At 45.7% G+C, this 18,272-nt stretch overlaps 3 protein-coding genes across 3 annotated transcripts; all 3 read right to left on the reverse strand.

Annotated features, from left to right (window-relative positions):
• Positions 1 to 577: 577 nt before the first annotated feature.
• LOC109752534 (L-type lectin-domain containing receptor kinase IX.1-like) lies at positions 578 to 3,138 on the reverse strand. The gene has a single exon (XM_020311425.2). It carries the CDS (start codon positions 3,005 to 3,007, stop codon positions 830 to 832), a length of 2,178 nt encoding a protein of 725 aa, XP_020167014.1. The 5' UTR covers positions 3,008 to 3,138; the 3' UTR covers positions 578 to 829.
• Positions 3,139 to 5,065: 1,927 nt separating this feature from the next.
• Positions 5,066 to 14,250, reverse strand: LOC109752527 (uncharacterized). The gene is made up of 9 exons (XM_040389029.3): positions 13,899 to 14,250; positions 12,841 to 12,931; positions 11,497 to 12,701; positions 9,712 to 10,555; positions 8,791 to 9,282; positions 8,387 to 8,667; positions 7,930 to 8,025; positions 7,691 to 7,816; positions 5,066 to 7,319 (listed from the first exon to the last, which is right to left on the reverse strand). The coding sequence occupies exons 1-9, from the start codon at positions 14,046 to 14,048 to the stop codon at positions 5,547 to 5,549; spliced, it is 5,058 nt and encodes a 1,685-aa protein (XP_040244963.1). The 5' UTR covers positions 14,049 to 14,250; the 3' UTR covers positions 5,066 to 5,546.
• A 733-nt stretch (positions 14,251 to 14,983) lies between these two features.
• Positions 14,984 to 17,958, reverse strand: LOC109752533 (membrane magnesium transporter). The gene is made up of 4 exons (XM_020311424.4): positions 17,686 to 17,958; positions 17,294 to 17,346; positions 16,838 to 16,938; positions 14,984 to 15,261 (listed from the first exon to the last, which is right to left on the reverse strand). The coding sequence occupies exons 1-4, from the start codon at positions 17,756 to 17,758 to the stop codon at positions 15,168 to 15,170; spliced, it is 321 nt and encodes a 106-aa protein (XP_020167013.1). The 5' UTR covers positions 17,759 to 17,958; the 3' UTR covers positions 14,984 to 15,167.
• Between the last annotated feature and the right edge of the window lie 314 nt (positions 17,959 to 18,272).

The following is an 18,272-nucleotide window of genomic DNA, read 5'->3' on the forward strand; positions in this document are numbered from 1 at the left end:
AGAGCTTCTTAAGAAATTTTGACTCAGCCAAAACAGAGTGACCCAATGTAAGACCTCAACTGAATGTGATGTCTCGCGGTAGAATTTTTTTAACTCCCTACTTGAATTTTAATTTCAGATTCTAAAGAACTTTTTATAGCCATTTCATTAAATTAGTGGACTTTGCTGGAAGGAGTGAAGAACTTTTCATTTTTGTTGTAAAGGGCTAAATAAACAGTATCAGGAATCGAAGAATTTTCTTATTAGTGGGTCTGCACTTTGTTAGAAATATTAAAGAATAAACTTTGCTAGAAAATGTATTTCGAACAGAAGAACTTTATAAACAACTTGTCCGAACATTGATGAAAGTTTATGGAACTTGTTTTGAGCCATGCACAGTCTAATTTTATCTGGGGCTTACAATTTAATTTTGAATATATTGTACTAGTTTCGTAGGGCTGGCCGTGAGAAATTTAAATACATAAACGAATTTAAATTTGCACCAATTTATTTAAAGGTCATGATGACATATTTGTTTATTGTGTAATTTGTGTCGAAGAGGTGATAGCATGGGGCCATGGGCCAGGGGAATCTAGTTCAAGAGGAAAGAGAGAATACATGCAATACCCCGAATGTCCGACAATATCCACGGTCGGTACATACAAGATCGACCAGAGAAGTTAATCCAGCGAAATCACGAACCAAATTAATCCGACCATGAATCACTCTGCTCGGCATCAGTGTAGCGGTCAGTACTTCAAAATAATTGTAGCTGCCAATGCACACCTGACGACCGCTCGGCGTGGCTATCTCAAAAACAATCAACAATGGGAAGGCAACAGGAAATCAATCAATTAGCTAGATCCTTGGAACGTCGTAGCAACGCGATCGGGGACGAGTCGGAAGAAAGAGTGGCGTCGCCAGTGTTGACCAAAGAAGAGCCGACGCAATCGGTGCCGTCGGTGGAGAACGCCCCGTGCCGGCCGTATGACTCAAGCTCCGGCACGGTCCTGTACATATGGAAGGGGAGCGCCGGCAGCCTCGCCTCCTCGGACTGAAGGATATTCATGGCCTGCGCGACAGACGGCCGCTCGCTCCGGTCCGGGTGCGCGCACCAGAGCCCGACGACGAGCACCCGCTCCATCCACCACTCGTCGGCCTCGTCGCCCCTCAGCCGCTCATCCGCCGCGTCAAGGACCGCGTCCCTGCCGTACAGGCTCCACACCCACCTGAGCAGCGTGAAGGATATCTCCGCGGTTTCAACCACGGGCCGCCGGCCGGAGACGATCTCCAGGAGGACGACGCCGAAGCTATACACGTCGGACTCGGTGCTGGGCCGGCGCGTGTTGACGAACTCCGGGTCGATGTACCCGGCGGTGCCGAGCACGGCCTTGGTGGTCTGCAGCAATCCCGCGCCGTGGTCGACGAGCCGGGCCAGGCCGAAGTCCCCCAGCTTGGTGCAGTGCGAGGCGTCGAGCATGATGTTGCTCGGCTTGATGTCGCCGTGCACGACGCTCTGCTCCCACTCTCCGTGGAGATAGCGCAACGCCGATCCCAGGCCGAGGATGATCTTGTACCTCTGCGGCCATGTCAGGAACCCGTCCTTGCTGTAGAGGTGCCTGTCTAGGCTGCCCTCTGCGACCAGCTCGTAGACGAGCAGCAGCCCCTTGCGGCTGTCGCACCAGCCCAGCAGCTGCACGAGGTTGCGATGCTTCAGCCTACTGATGATCCTCACCTCTGCCTCGAACTCCTTCCTCCCCTGCGCCGACGACTCTGCCGACAACATCTTTACAGCCACCGCGCGACGCTCTTGGTCACCGCCGGCGACGGCGAGCGTGAGGTGACCTCGGTACACGCTGCCGAAACCGCCTCGCCCGAGCTTCTCCTCCTCCGCGAAGTTGCTCGTTGCAGCAACGAGCTCATGGTACGTGTACCGTTTGGGGCCACCGGCGGCCACACCTCTCTCGAGGACAGCTCTGTCGACACAATGTTCTTCGTCGTCGCTGTCACTGCTGCTGTCCCCATTTGCTCTTTTTGATCTTCTTTTCTCGTGTCGCCGCCATATCGTTACCATGGCCACACATACCGACAGAAATAGCAGCGGAACTAGTACGGACAGCAGGGTTACTACTAACATCTTGTGCTTGTTGCTGGTTGGAGGAGGAAGTTGAGCCGGCGGAGGTGCTTCCATGTTGGATTCCAATCGGGATTCCAGCTGCAGAGTGGAACTGAATGACCATGACAGTATCTGGTGCAGCTCGGCGGCCCAGCCAGTGGCCGCCGAGAAGCCGATAGCAACCTCCTCCGGCAGATACCTTCTCAGGTCAATGGTTGCATTGACCTGGTACAGGGCGTCGCCGATTAGGAGATCAACTGCCAGCAACCTGGAGCCATTGTGGTACTTGACAGTGGCGGTCATAACGTGCGAGGACGTGAGGTTCCTGCCCGGGATGGTCGTCGTGTCCGTGGACGCCGTGGAGTTGACGGAGTTGACGTCGATGCCGACGTGGTTCCCGTTCATGTCGGCGTTCTGCGGGTTGAGGAACGTGTCGAACTCGACGGCGACGATCCGGGTGTCGCCCGTCCCGTTGGTGAGGGCCGGGAGGAGGCCCAGGCTGCCGCCCTCGCTCTTGGGCGGGATCACCGAAGGGAAATGGCCGAGGAAGAAGGCCATCCCGTCGCCGGCGCTGGACGGGCTGTCCCTGTCCGGGGTGATCCGGAAGGAGAAGGTGGTGGTGAAGCTAGCCGTCTCGCCGGTGGCGCTGTTCCACAGCGGCACTTTGTGCACGTACGACGCCCGGCTGGTGCTGTACTGGATGTTTGCATCGCTTGTGTTGGTCGTCAGCTCGAGGGCGGACGAGCTGAGGAACGCTTGGCCGGCGAAGTTGATGGACGCGCCGCGGTTGGGGACGCCGGGGTCCGAGAAGTTGAGGTTGAAGGAGAGCGACAGGGCCATGCGCGGCGCGTGGTAGAGGCAGAGGAGCACCTGGACTAGGGTGGTGAGACTGGGACGACGGCGGGAGCCCATCGCTTGGTGTTTGCCAAGGAGGAAGCTTGGGCACTAGAAAACAAGGGGAGATGTATATAGCTCATGGACATTTCACGCCTGCCCGGGATGGGATTCGATTTATTAGTATTACCAGTTTACTACTCCACTACTACTCACTCGCAGAAAAAGGATACTACTACTATATTACCTCCGTCCTAAAACAAAAATGCTAGACGTACAGACTTTTACAGAAGTTCTACAGGCTCCTTTCAAACTTTCTAAACGTCCTCCTGATTTGAATGGGGTGGGTCCGTGCCGCTGCTAATCACCAATTAAAAACATATCACCCTGTAATCTTCTCCTCCCTAACATCTTGTACGTGTAGCAAAGCCGGTCCTAAAATATGTTGAGACTTTTTACAGTACATCATACTACTGAAAATGATGGGTAGTATACAATTGATCCAACGGTCATTATTGTTCCCTAGTTTTTCTCTCTCTAGGATATGTTGGTAATTGGCTGTTAGGGTAGATTTGTCCTTTCTTGTGATGTTACAATTGTAATGATTCATAGCATCAATTTCAAGCCCCATATCAGAACTGTTCATCATTGTTTGGACGCAGCCGCCCCAGCAGCCCGGCTGCCCTTCGCTTGTCTCATTCTTCCTTGGTGACGCAGCCGCACCAGCGTCAGCTCTGTCTCATTGTTCCATGGACGCAGCCGCCCTAGCAGCCCGGCGGCCGTCCGCTCGTCTCATTCTTCCATGGACGCAGTCGCCCCAGCAGTCCGACGGCCGTCCGCTCCGTCTCCCGGCCTCCGGTCGCCGCCCCAAGATCTTTGACGGCCGGCCCAAGATCATTGACGGCGCGTAGCTGAGCTCGTCTTTATATTAGGTCGCTAAAATCTTAGTGGAGTAGTCAATTGTCACGGTCAAATTTGAAATGGTCACCACGGGAACGCACAAAGTTAAGTTAGTGCATGATGTAGCACAAGAAAGAAATTACTTTATGAACAACATTTTCCAGCCGAACTTTGGAAGATGGGAGGACTCAACGGTGATGTTCACTTTTGGACGAGGCATGGATGGCTTGATGTACTGCATCGTCTCGAAGTCGTCCAGAATGCATCGGCTGTTTAGCAGCGTTCAAGAAATTAGAGAGCTAAGTTGGTGCATGATGTGCACGGCTCTGACCGAGCACCAAATGGTTGCACAAGACGGAGTCACTAGCGTATATACAGGTTTAATGGTCGTTCAACAAAGCGCTTGGACGCACTCAACCATTTCTCATCACTCATCCATTATTTTTCTTCTTCTTTTGACCTTGCCTCTCGGTGATTTTGTATGGTGTCGTTGGTGCTTGTCCTGATAGAACAACCTAACGGCATCTCCAAGGGGCTCCCTCATTCCGTTCCTACTTGTTCAGACTGGACTATACATACCAAATTTACTATCCAACGGGCTCCCCAGTTTCAGCCCCTATATACAAACTAAAATAAGCAAGCAAACACATTAAATTAAAACGTGTCTTTATACATCAAAATCAAAAAAAATGTTAGACCATCTTATAACTCGGGAAAGAGGGAATATATCTGAAGCAATCTGTTACGAGGTTAAGAGTCTATTCTGTAATCCACCAGCTCGGTGAAATCCCACGATCCGGCTCCTCCAAGCGAGTTCACACTCCTTGATCGATGTTTTTTTTGTACAATTCTCACCCAACTTCATATTGATTCAATAGAATGTCCATATAGAAATCCTTTTGAGAATTCTCGCCCAACTTTATATTGATTCAATAGAATGTCCATATAGAAACGCTCGAATGAACCGGTAAGCTTCACTTATCGGTGGCAGCCTTCCGTAAAATTGATGAACCCCTTCGTGCTTATCGGTGGCAACCGTCCGTAAATTTGATGAACTCCTTCATTTCCAGGCTCTGCGATTTGCTCACTCCATTCCGGTGGATCCGGGAGCGGAGTGACTCAGAACAGGGTAAATATAAGGCATTATCTCTTCTCAAATCGCAGATCATGATGAGTAATACAGATTACAGAATAGGCAATATGCTGAAACTGCGAATAAAAAGCACACGGCAACGATAAACAAAAATTCTCATTTATATCCATCGACAATGGCGATTTAAAACAACAGTTATGGGTCATACACATCAACAGCGGAAGCCAAGACTAAAACTGAAAGACAGAAATCTGCCTTCAACATCGTTCTCAAGTCGGCCAAAAAGAAACGCCCCTCTGTGTAGGGTGGTAAGCAAGCCAGTAAACCATATATATGTGCCTGGTATCCTTCACCATCAACCTGCCAACCGGATCTGGTCTCATCGCCATGAACTTGCCTGCCCAAACAAAAAGAAAACCATCTCCATCGTCATCATCGCCACCAACATCATCTCCATATATGCCATGTCCCTTGCAGTAAACAGACAACACTAGCTACAGCCTCCACCTGGTTGCCAATCCCACCACCGATTCCATGTATCTACGTCACTTCCAGTAAGCACAACACTAAACTACAGCTTCCACCTGGATAATTCCACAGCTTCATCAGATCAAAGGGGCAGAACTAGGGTGGCATTACATTCAGCTCGATGCCTCGTTGCCTAGCGGCTTCTGTGATGCTATCCGTGTTGCTTCCACTGGCCTTGCAGGCAGTCAAGTAAGCATGCCACAGCTTGAATGAGAAGGGGTACACTGATGTTGCCTGCTGGTGGAACCGCTTCACCGTCTCAGCAGCCTGCAGTTTCTCCAGGAGATTGGCACCTTCTATCCACACTGATTCTGGTGCGACGGGTACAGCACGGAAAATGGCATTGATCAGAACAGAACTTGCCCAGAACCTGGTGCTCATCGAGGTAGGGTCAGAGCCCGTATAATGTTTAACCACAAATGTGCCAACTGCCAGGGCTAGGCGGTAGTTTGCAGGAAGAACCTCCATAACTGATTCAACAAAATCCACAAGGTATTTTACTCCGCCTATTTTTTCTGGAAGGAGGGACTGGCCATAGCACACCTCAAGGGTTGAGTTTATCACTGAAGAATCTGCAGAAGCTGGACCTATAGTGTCATCTATCAACTGCCTAAGCTTATGCTTCTTAACATTTTGGATAAACCTTCGAGACAGCAGTTCCTTCACAGGTAAGTTCCGAAGGTCTGCAAGATAACCACTCATCAGATTTAAGGTAGCTCGAGCTTGAGTGTCTGTACAAGATGGTCTCTCTAGCATGTTAATTGCAGCATGCTCCCTTAAACAGTGCTCATAGCTCTCCCCTCGGGCCAACTTCAATGCTTTGTTCACAGCAACTTGTGCTTCCTGTAGGTTGTTCTCTAGCATCCTGTACAGTGAGAGGTTTAACAACCAGTAGACCTGATCTTCAGATGCAGATGGACCAGAACAAACTTCTTGTGGTTGTTCGGACACTTCATTACCAACTTCCGCCATACAAACAGCAGCACTAGAATGGAGATTACCATTTTTTCCATATTCTTCAAACCAGCGAGCCAGAATCTTCTCAGCTAACTCAATATTATCTGCCAAAGCATGCTCAGCATATTGATTCCACAGACACTGAACTCCTTGCACCTCTTTAGGCCAATCCATGAGCAACTCATCAAACCCTTTCAGACCAGGACATGTACCATACTTTTGACATATCCGAGCTGCGAAAAGAAGAATATTGGGGCACATTGGATACTCCTTCATATACTTCATCAGCATATCAACAGAAGATTGCAAGCCTTCAAGAGCAGCTAAACAACTAATGTGGTTAACAGCGAGGAATTGTGACAATTTCAGGTAAGACGGATCCCCATTTTTAACAGTCTCATTAATATCTAGAGACATCTTATCAGCAACATGTTTCAACAGTTCTGTAACCTGACGTCTGTTATCTACCCTAAGTTCAATAGGATGCCATACTAACATGCGAGGTATATCTTTTGGAAATTCTAGCTGATCGCAAATTTCCTCTGGAAGCTTCCTATAAATTGAGATGTACAGGCATGAAATCCAAAATATGCATCTGTCAGACACAGTCAAGCAAGATATGGCATCCGAAAGTAACTTCTCGCCAGAGCAGTCAGCGGTTGCAGCAGGTAGAATCCCATATATCCTAGAAATAGCCTTATCTACATTTCCAGACATGCACAGGAAGTAAATCATCTGTAAGAAAATATCTAGGATGAAGGCACTCCTATCTTTCAATTCATTGTCAGTATCAGCTGGCATTTGGCAGAGCATACTCAGAGCATCGTTATAAGCATCCAATCGGTCATCAAAGCGCAACCTACTATTAATATACATAAGCCATAATTCGTAGGAGTAAACATTGTGTTGCACCTAAAAGGAAAAACACATAATATTAGGTATCGGATGATACGAAACTGAAGCAAACATGCACAGATTGGATGTAAATATGGACTCAATGCCTAATATACCATAACAAAATTTTGATTTGGCCAACACAAGAACTTGTGTTTTTGTCACATGAGAGGGCCCAATGAACCTAGTATAAATGGCTTTAGTTACAGATAGAATAAAAAATGGTTCAAAAGAAACTAGTTTTCCACCTCTAAGGTGAACCACCCGTGTAGATAAAATAGAAATGCAACCTAGCCAATACTAACAGGCACCTGTAGCTCATGGATCCTACCATGATAATTTTGTCTCGTGTAACGAATTTAAATGGCAAAGGTTGAGAAACAGTGTACCGCATGGGAAAACATGTCATCTTTCCCAAGACCTTCATCCTTTTGATAGTAAATATGAAGATAAAACACCCACAGAATGACTCTGCTTGGATCAGCCTCAATGGAACGTGCTAGAAGTAAAAGAGCCTGTAGAATGCATGTTCGATATTAGAGCTAAGCTGAATAACTGAAAGTCAATAAATCAAACCCATGTTAGAATGTGTAATATGTCCCTAAGCAGTAAGCAATACAAAGATCACCTTGAGCCTGTCAGGTTTGTTTACTTTCCCACAATATAAACCAAGTGCAGCCTCTAAGAAAAGCTCAACATCAACAGATCCCTGTACAATCTTATTCTACAGAACAAAAGGTTAAATAAAACTAATCAAAATATAAGCAGATCAGAAAGCAATGAACTAGTAAATGGAAGTGTGGAACTAAAAATGTTAAAATATTAAATATGAAAAAGAAATGCATGTGAATAGATTAAATATCGTCAATAACAAGTTGAATTATTATTTTTTGTCCACTAGGAGCATAAAAGCATTCCAACTGTAAACTTTTTGAGCTAATTCCAGATATTCTGTATGGAAATGAGAACAGGCAAAGCAGCACACTCGTAAGAATAAGAACAGTGTGGAGAACCAGATACTGATATATATGCCACTTCCGCTGATGTGATGATAATGGTGAACAACAGATTCTACTGGCACCCACCTTCCTACCATCCAGCATTCGCAAATTTGATAGCTGTCTGTTCCTATCAAAATCTGCAATCGAACCATCACCAGCTTGTAAGAATGGTGCATCTGATGGAAGAACTCTCTGAACTGACAAAGGTAAAGGAAAGGAAGCGCAAAACCCCCTTTGCCAATACTGCCATATACTGCTAGCCAGCACCGACTGCATTAAGTTCAGATCGGCTCTAATAAGATTTGAACCAACACGATATGTTGGCACTGGCAGAATATGCTGAAACAGATCATAAGGACTCCGACCTACATATATTAGTTCCAGGTATCAATGACAAACCTTCACCAAGCACAATGCATATGGAAGGCAAACAGATATACATTAAAATTAATTAATTAACAGGATATACTGGTTGCACATAAAACAACCTGAAACAGAGGACATGGCATGTTTTGTGTCATTTGACTTTCTCCAAGCATGATTCTCAATATGCTGCCATTGACACTCTTCGTCATTGCACTTTCCTCGGAGCTCAAACATGCAGAAGGGCCAGAAGGGATCAATCCCACTGTGCACCATGTCCTTATCCTTTGTAGCTGTTGAGACCATCTTCAAATTCTCTTCAACACGGTCTTGTATCATATACTGATCACTTACCGTTGCATCAGATGCTACATTGCTAGTTATAGAATCATTTATACAGAAGCCATGGACTACCCACTTGATGTGTTTAGCAGCATTTAGTGGCGCTGAAGAAGGAAAAATGAGAGAATTCACGCTTGATGGCGCGCATAATTCTCCAAGAGAGGAAATATTGTCCTCAGGATCACAGTTGCCCATGGAAAGAGCATTACTAGAATTAGATAGTCCAGACATCTTTTCAACACAATCAGCGCCATCATTTGCAAGTTCCGCTGTGCCTACACAATAAAGTACCAAACATGAATTCAACAATCATTCATGAATACATGCAGTCCAGAGAAAGGCATGACATCTTTAGTGGGTGTACAAGAACATGTCCGGCGGTTAGTTCTTTCAATTCTCATGCATAAATGCTGCGCCAAAAGATCAAATCTTACTCAACAACACAACAAAGAAAATGGCAAAATCCTTTAGAGCTCATTCTTATTAAGAGTACTAAAGCATATTTATACCATGTGGGTACTTTAATAACCTGATTGCCTGACCATTATCTAGTTGATCGATTAACTTAACAACAAATGTCCGCAAGGTATATCTAGCAATTGACAACCTTTCACCGCATATGCAGGTCATCATTAAATGGAGAGCATATGGCAACCATAGATTATACGAATACAAATGACTTGGGTAAGTTACGAAATGTGAACCTTCAGGATTTGTCATAATCTCATCAGCATCCTGTAACTGAAGTTCAACATTTGCAGGTTGTTTGCCTTGTTCCGTTACTTCTGCATGTTCTTCAGTGACTTCTCCAGAGTTATTCAGATGTGGATTCCTTGCAAATTTTTGCACCAATCTGGACCTCAAAGAAGCTTCTAAAAGTTCATAGTCCTGACCGTTATCACCAGAAGGCTCTCTGTTTTCCTCCAGATATGCATGTATAGTTTCCTCATTCTCCAGATTTGAAGTGCATTCTGATCTAGCCCGCTTAGAAGAGAACAGGAGATCCTCTTCCCTGTAATGTGAAGGTTCACTATTATCATGGACAGTACTCGCAAATTTCGGATCAGCAATGCCAGCAGCAAGCTCATCACAATGGCGTGAGCGTGCCTCGTGCTTATCCACAGGCTGTTGAGGAGGTTCATCTTGGTATGGACTGCTAGACCTACCACCACGGATCTCGGGCATCTGAAGATCTGCATGGAACTGAGAGTTGAGTAGTGACGGCATTACAAAGCCACGTCCAGCATTCTGAATATTTGAACACTGCGCCAAAGAAGAATTCTCTGCAATCAAACCATGGACTTGTGCAGAGCAAACTTCTCTTTTTCCACGAAGAATGGCACATCTTTCATTGGCCTCAATTAAAGCTTTTTGTGCTTTGCGATATGCTCTGAGAGCTTCTCTTTCTTCAACTTCACATTTTCGCCTATGCTCCTGAGCAACCTCCAACTCCCTGTCTTGGAGTTCCTCCATCTCAAGCAGAGAGAGCAATGTTGTGTTCTGGCCTCTTGTACCCACCTGGCCACTCCGGTTTAAGAGATCAGCATTCTGACAAAATAAGAAGCCCACATTGACAAGTTACTCTTCTGTTTGGTTGCCATATATAGATTACAGTTTTCATCATAGGCATTATTATTAAACGAAAATAAACTTAAAGGCATTTCCAGACAATTGCGGAACAAATTATAGCAGCTGAAACTGCAATGCATCGAATTTCAGTGACCGAAGCTTCTAGAGAAATTCAGAGAAAGTATTTTGATTTATATCTGCACCTTGCAGACATCAGGTTTAAGCAAGGGCGGCAGAAAAACATTAGCTAACCCTTTTTACAAAGCATTTACCAAAGTTCATCAATTGACTAGATGTATGCCCAACAAAGCAATGAAAAACAACCAGTATTCATGAAGAGCGACAAGTGAGCAAAAAAATGTACTCCCTCCGTCCCAAAATAAGTGACTCAACTTTGTACTAGCTTTAGTACAAAGTTAGTACAAACTTGAGTCTTATTTTGGGACGGAGGGAGTACCATACAGATTAGCATTTTCCTCACTGAGATACAAATATAGTCAAATTTTCTTATGAACGAAACCTTAATAAAAAGGATATAAATATCACCTAAAACTTAAGCTATCGCTACTAGGTTAAGGAAAAAGGTGTCAACCAGCAAACTACAACGGGTTCCAAACTTCGCGGCAAGCAAAAGAATTAAGCTGGTGAGGGATCGGGGTTCCCTTGATTATTCGGAAGTGTAGTCTCAGTGTCAATGTATCTATTCTCATGTATCACATTATACAATGGTAGTATTTTGAAAATAGAGGAATCGTTAACTCCAGCTTTCCCACTTTCTAATGGAGGGCATGTGAAATACCTGATCACTGACTTTGGAACTAGTAGTAAATGGAACCAAACTCTTTTAGTACATTCGGAAGTACAACATAAACGAAATAGTAATCGAATAATTAGTAAGAAGATGGTAATACTGAACCAACCTCCATTCCAGGCTGCAAGTGTAGCCTTTCATTTGACACAGTTGAAGTACCAACAGGCTTTACTTGTTGCCAATCCTGGTTAGAAAAAATATGGTCCTTGACATGAATAGATGACCTGTCTACATTGGCCCCTGCTGGTACAGAAGTAACGGGAACCAAAGCACTGGTATCTTCAGCCATAGGTTGCTCGCTAGTAAATGGTGGCCCTGCAAGCTTGCTATGACATTCAACCATGGCATGGTTGCCACCATCTTGTAGAACCATGTGGTGACTTTTTGATGACAGAAGGTTCATAGCGGTACCACCAATATGCATTTGATCTGAGGATTCTGTTGTGATGGCATGTTCTGTCTCATTACCTTTACAGTTTATGGTGATTCCATTTTCAATGTGATCCCTTCTTTCAGAAGATTGTACATTATCATTTCCCAATGAACTTCCAGGTGTTACCAGTGTTACCAAATCACCTCCTACTTGGTTATCGAAGCACTGCTGATTGGGCTTCAGCCTTTTAACTGGTCTGCCATCATGTCCAAATGGACCATCAAGGTGAGCATGCCGACCACTGTTGGAAGCTTCAAAGCCTATCTTCTCCAAAGGTGGCCTTGTCTGATCAGTGGAGCAGTCAGCTTCCTTCACAAAACCAGGTGATATCGGTCTTTTCTGAACTTTCAACTCATTTTCTCTAGCAGCAATTTTGTGGCGCAAACTTTCCAACTTATCATCTGCTGACTTTACTCCCATACCAGTTCCATCCTTCTGGGAGGACTTCAGAGGTGTAACTTGACGAATAGGTGGCTCTCTTCTAGAAAAGGTAGCACCTGAGCCCCTACCTGCCGCCGAGTTTCTGAGTGTGTGTGGATTAGCAGACCATTTAGTGGATCCTATGTTTGCAGCACGGATCTTTTGTTGGGGTGCTTCCTCTCTCATAAGTCTAGTTTGCATACTCATCCCAGGTTTATGTGTAACTTGTGTGTTGGCTTTGCTACCTTTACCTCCAACTTGCTTTGACATTCCAGAGTCGGTCTCAATATCATCATCAGAGAAACTTATGACCAAGTTATCACTTGGCACAGGTTTCAACCAAGCAAGATTACGACTGGTGCCAAGTTTGAATTGCCCTTGATTCACCCTCAAGGTCTTCTTATAACTTGGAGCAACTGTTTTCTGAGGAAGAATATTTGAGAGACTCAAACTACTACCTCCTGGTAAATCAAGGCAAACAGTGGGATAAGTTTAAGAAAGCATCCTTTCAGCAAAGGAAATCACAGGACAATTGAAGAACGCAACAAAGGAACTAGATGAGCCATACAAAGAAGAGCAAATAGCTGCAATAGATCTTACCTTTACCAGGGAAAGTTGCCGACGTCACTTGAGCAGCAGCCTGCACATATTTCCCAGCATTGGATAGAGCTAACAGCTGAGATTGCAGAGCCTGCTCACAGCATTTGAACAAATAAGCTAAGCTATAAATGTCTGCCGCAAAGCTCCATGAGAAGGTGATAAATGCGCAAGCAGTAGAAAGTATGTTACATAGAAAAGGCAATTAATATGCAAATACGTACATAGGTAGACCCGAGAAACTCATAAGACCCAAAGCATCGTCAATTTATAGTACCATCCGGCCCAAATCTAACTCAACCAGTTGGCAATAGCGACAGAGCATGCAACTCACACAGATTATTGCTCTTATACAGCTTCAATTATAGCAATATCCTGCCCAAGTATAACTTGCCCAGTTGGCAATAGCGACAGAACACACAACTCACACCGGTTATTGCTCTTACAGCTTCAATTATGTACCGGAACTTGCTAAACCGTAACGGCAGAGGCGGCGTTGTCGCTAGCGATGTGATGCATAACTGGTACTAATCATTTGTACGAACAGCTTCAATTAAATAGGTAGATCTTAGGACGGCTACAACCATAACCCCAAAGACGCATCACATCATGCTAGCGTCAATAATCATTAATCATTTGTACGTACAGCTTCACTCAAGTAGCAGTTGAACTTAGGACAGCTCCAACCATAACCGCCAGAGGCGTACCAAATCATGCTCGTGTCAAAACCCTACCCTTGTTCCAACAGCCAAGTGATGAGGTCGTGAGCAGCATCTATCTCACCCCCAAAGCCCTACTGCTAGATCGCAGCTGCCTTGATTAACACGACTGCACGCAGCAGTCCGCGCATCCATCAATACAGACCGATCGTGCAGAAGAGAACATCTTGGCTACTCAATCCACAAGTCAAACCCTACGGAAGGTTAGTCAAAGGCGAGCTACTAGGGCGCAGCTGCTGCTGATAGTGCTACGACTACTTCCCCGCGACTCCACCGAGCGCCGCGAGCAGCTAGATCCGGGAGAGGGAGGAAGACGGGCAGCGACGGGGACGCGGATCTCACCTCGTCGTCGGAGGGGCCGGAGGAGACCTCGCCCTCCTCGCGCACCCTGGCCGCGACCCTCGCGACGGCGGCCGCCGGCGCTGGGGGAGGGGGCGGGGAGGGCGACGCGGAGCTAGGGTTCGGCGCGGCGGCGGGGCGCGGGCCCGACATCGGAGGGGGCGGAGGGGCTTAGCGGGTGCGGGTTTTGGGAGGCGGTTTCCGCCGTCCTCGCCTCGTCTTTGTAGGGAGCCAGTCGAACGGGAGAGAGAGAGAGAGAGAGAGAGAGAGATAGAGAGCTGGGGTGGAGGCGGAGAGACTGCGCGGTGGGCCCCCGTTGGCGAGGGCGGGACAGCGAGACGAGGAATCTGCCAACGTGGAGAGCGTTTTGCATTTTGGCTCTTTGCTTGGCTGTGAAGGCCGTCTGATTTGACACGGAACCTTCGCCCCCGCCTCTCTCGTGTACAGCCTTCTGGAGAGACTGGAAGGGTTCATGACCGTCGGATTTCTGGATGTGCGGCCTGATTTGATCGTCACGATCAAATCAATCATCTCTAGCGACATTTGGAGCTTGTTGCGTTTGATCATCACGGCAAGTAATGATCAAAACATGGTAATGACAAAACTGGTTATAACCCATGTCATTGGAACCACAAATAGAAAGAACGAAATGACAAGTCTAGACAAAGATTTTGCTTGCACGTGATTTAGTCCAGATTGGTAAAGAAATGCATTGCAAGTGAGGGAAGTGGCCATATATGCCATGCCACCAAAAATAGAAAGGACCACATGGCCAAAAAACTGGTATTGAAAATTCAAGAAATTGTCAATGAAGAATACAAATTTTCAGTCACATACAGAACAGAGAACGAAAAATACAATTTTTAGTCGCAGACAGAACACATTCTATGAGCAATGAAATATTTATTTATTATTTTTGCGGGGGAGCAATGAAATATTTGGTAAGGATTTTAGGGCAACAAGCTACAAATGGCACTCATGGATGATAAATTTTGCAAACGCTCCAATGTGGAAAGAAATGAATATAATATGGATGGATGCTTTAATGATGAAGTGATGATTCAGCTATAAACTTGCACTAGATCAGGTTCTCGAGCCAACCACCTCAAAATATATAGGACAGGTGTCCGCATCACAAATTCTAGAGTTACAGCATAAACAAGTTATGACCAAGAAAAAGCTTTCCCCCTCTTAGACATGACTGACAAGAATAACGGGATGGATCCTCCTCTTGGGCAAAAGGTTACATGACAAGAAAGGAACAGAATTTGTTCATATCTTCAACTTCAAGTCTGCGTCTGAAGGCAGCGCCCTTCCACGGTGGTTGAAGATCATGAAATCCAGGTTTGCTGGGAGCGATACGATCCTGTGGCAATAGGTGGATTAGAGACAGGAAATGGGTAGCAGGGGTTCCTCCCTAGGCAGTGTATAATTAAAACAGAAGGAAAGCTGCTATGTAGGCTCAACCGTTCATGATGATAACACAATATGAGTGCAACAGTGACCATGGAGTTTTCACAAAGCATTAAATAGGAAAGCCATATCAGGAAAATTCAAAGGAAATATTTTTATTTCCTGACAAACCATCCACATAATTGGGAGGTAAGGTGACTTTCAGGCATACTATGGCAAATTCAGCAACATGTGGTAGGCTCAACAGTTCACTGATAACATAATATGAGTGCAACGGTGACCATTAAGTCTTCACAAAGCATTAAATAGGAAAGCCATATCAGGAAAATTCAAAGGAAATGTTTTTATTTCCTGACAAATCATCCATAATTCGGAGGTAAGGTGATTTCGGGCATACTATGGCAAATTCAGCAACATGTGGTAGACTCAACAGTTCATTGGTAACATAATATGAGTGCAACGGTGACCATGGAGTCTTCACAAAGCATTAAATAGGAAAGCCATGTCAGGAAAATTCAAAGGAGATAGTTCTGTTTCCTGACAAACCATCCACATAATTGAAGGGAGGTAAGGTGACTTTCAGGCATACTATGGCAAATTCAGCAACATGTGACACCAAAAGCCCATCACAATGCCACAAAGGAAGAGAGAGAATGTGCCAGATAAATGAACTATCAGGGATTATTTGCCGCTTGAAACATGCCTAAATAACACCATAAATATTTCAGGCGTCGAGAAACATCAACAGAAAATAGGTTTAAAAACAGTTCCGTAGTTTTTCTATTCCTTATTAGATTATATCTTCGACCTAGTACCACACTCAAATATGAAAAAATAACACTCTTATGCTCTATCCAAGCGAATGTAGGGTACTCATTTTCAAAGATCCGACATAGCTCGGAAACGAGACTGCTCTCTTCAATTCAAGCTAACAAGTGTCGTCACTGCATCGAATTCATATGTGCTTACACAGTCGAGAATCAAGAGTCTATGCATCATACAATCCCATGTCTGACTTGTGAATAACATTTATGTTTGCATGAATATTTGCAGTTTCAGATATTAAGAATCTTGCAGCCTTTGTTAGTATTTCTACTGCACACTAATGCATAGATGTGAACATGGTGTACTGTTGTGTGCGTGTAATTGTGCATCTCCTTTCAAGTATTCCATCTCTCTTTCAGCCGTGCTATATGCTCGTATGACAAAAGCATGTTATTGGGGATGTTTAAAATACACATGATCTTGTAACAGGTTGCCCTGGAAGGACATAACAGTTAACTCCATGACATTTTACAAGGAAAACAACTCATCATGCAAAGCTGTAAAGGCACATGGCCACATTTCCTGTAAATCCATTTCTTAAGTTCCTGTTCCATAATTTGTCAATCGCGAACTATAGAAGGAAACTACAGCTGAATTTCTAAGCTTACTTAACCTCCATGTCCAATATATGACTGTATGTCACGATCCCAGATAAAAACTCAAGGTTAGTTAACAGGGAGCTCCAAGTAGTGAAATAGGCTTACCTATTCTCCTCAGAATGGGGGAGCACCGAAAGGAACTTCGCTGGAACAGAGACACCTGCCCACATGCATAAGGCAAGCCCCAGGAGCAGCTGCATCATCACCTGCACAACAGAAAGCACAGGTTATGCAACGTAAACAACAGGCTTAAGCAGAGGTATAAGCTTCCGCAATTTTCTGAGGATAACATGCCCGAATTATTAGTGCTAATAAATGGCCTTTTTACATAGAATTATACTAAATCAGAAGCAGCCACCACAGAAAAAATTATCTATTGGGCATTTTGTTGCTACTGTACAAATCATGGTTACACCTACATAATTACGAGCCCAACATATTGCGCGAAACTACGACTCCCAAGCTAGTCAAATATAGTACTTTAGAAAGCAAGACTACGCAGCAGAATACGAGTGTAACATCGCAAGATAAAGGGTTTCCAGAGGGAGGGGGTGCACGTACATCCACTGGCGGCCCCGAGAACTCCTCTTCCGTGATCTTCAGCACCGCACGATCTGCAGCAACAACACACGGACACGCAAATCAGATCCTGTAACCTAGCGAGCAACACTAACAGCAACCTCCATCTTCTAATTCGAGCTCTGTCATGATTCTGAAAAGCTCAGCTGTCCCAAATCTAAACGGGATCAGCACACACGTCAATTCAAGTCGCGACCTAGATCTAAATAAACCCTAGCAGTATAACCAACGACGGGGCAGCTCGAGAACCAGGCTCCGTCGGCCGAGGATCTGAGCGCACGGCGCCCGGAAGCGGAAACCCTCTCCGGAGTTTTACACCACCCGCCAGTCACAAAATCGAAAATCACGCGTGAGGAGTAGGAGCGCGGTGTTACATTGGATGGTGGCGTAGGCGGCGTGGGCGAGGAGGGCGCCGCCGAGGATGCCGATGACGTAGCCGATCCCCATGGCGAGGCGAGGCAAGGCCAGGCGAGCTGCTTCTCCAGCCGCCCTCTCCTTTGCGCTTCCGCTGAGACTGCTGCTTCCCCGATCTCGATTCTCGAATCCGGCTGCTCGATCCGGTGCGGTGCTCTGCTGTGCTGTACACGCTGACGATGCAAGCTGACAGACAGGTGGGGCAGGGGACGACAGGCTATGGTTGTGCGACGAGAAACCAAATCCTTGTGACCTCCTCGGAGCTGACACGACGGCCCCACATGTCGGTCGCTGTAACTTTTTTTGTGGGATTTTTTCATGGATTTAAGTTAGGATTTGCTATCCGGAAATTGTTTGTGAGTGTAGTTTGTTGTTGGACATGGAAAAAAATCTGAAAAACAAGAAGACATTTGAATCTCGTTGTGATTAAAGGTTAAGGAGGAAGTCACGTCGGCGTGGTGCCAATTGGAGCCGCTGGGCAACCCGGATTATGTGCATCCACGTGGTGTGGGTACTCATGTTTTCTGGTTGTGCCCGGCGTGTTGCT

The sequence above is a fragment of the Aegilops tauschii genome, chromosome 5 (assembly GCF_002575655.3).
Source record: "Aegilops tauschii subsp. strangulata cultivar AL8/78 chromosome 5, Aet v6.0, whole genome shotgun sequence".
Taxonomy (NCBI): Eukaryota; Viridiplantae; Streptophyta; class Magnoliopsida; order Poales; family Poaceae; genus Aegilops; species Aegilops tauschii.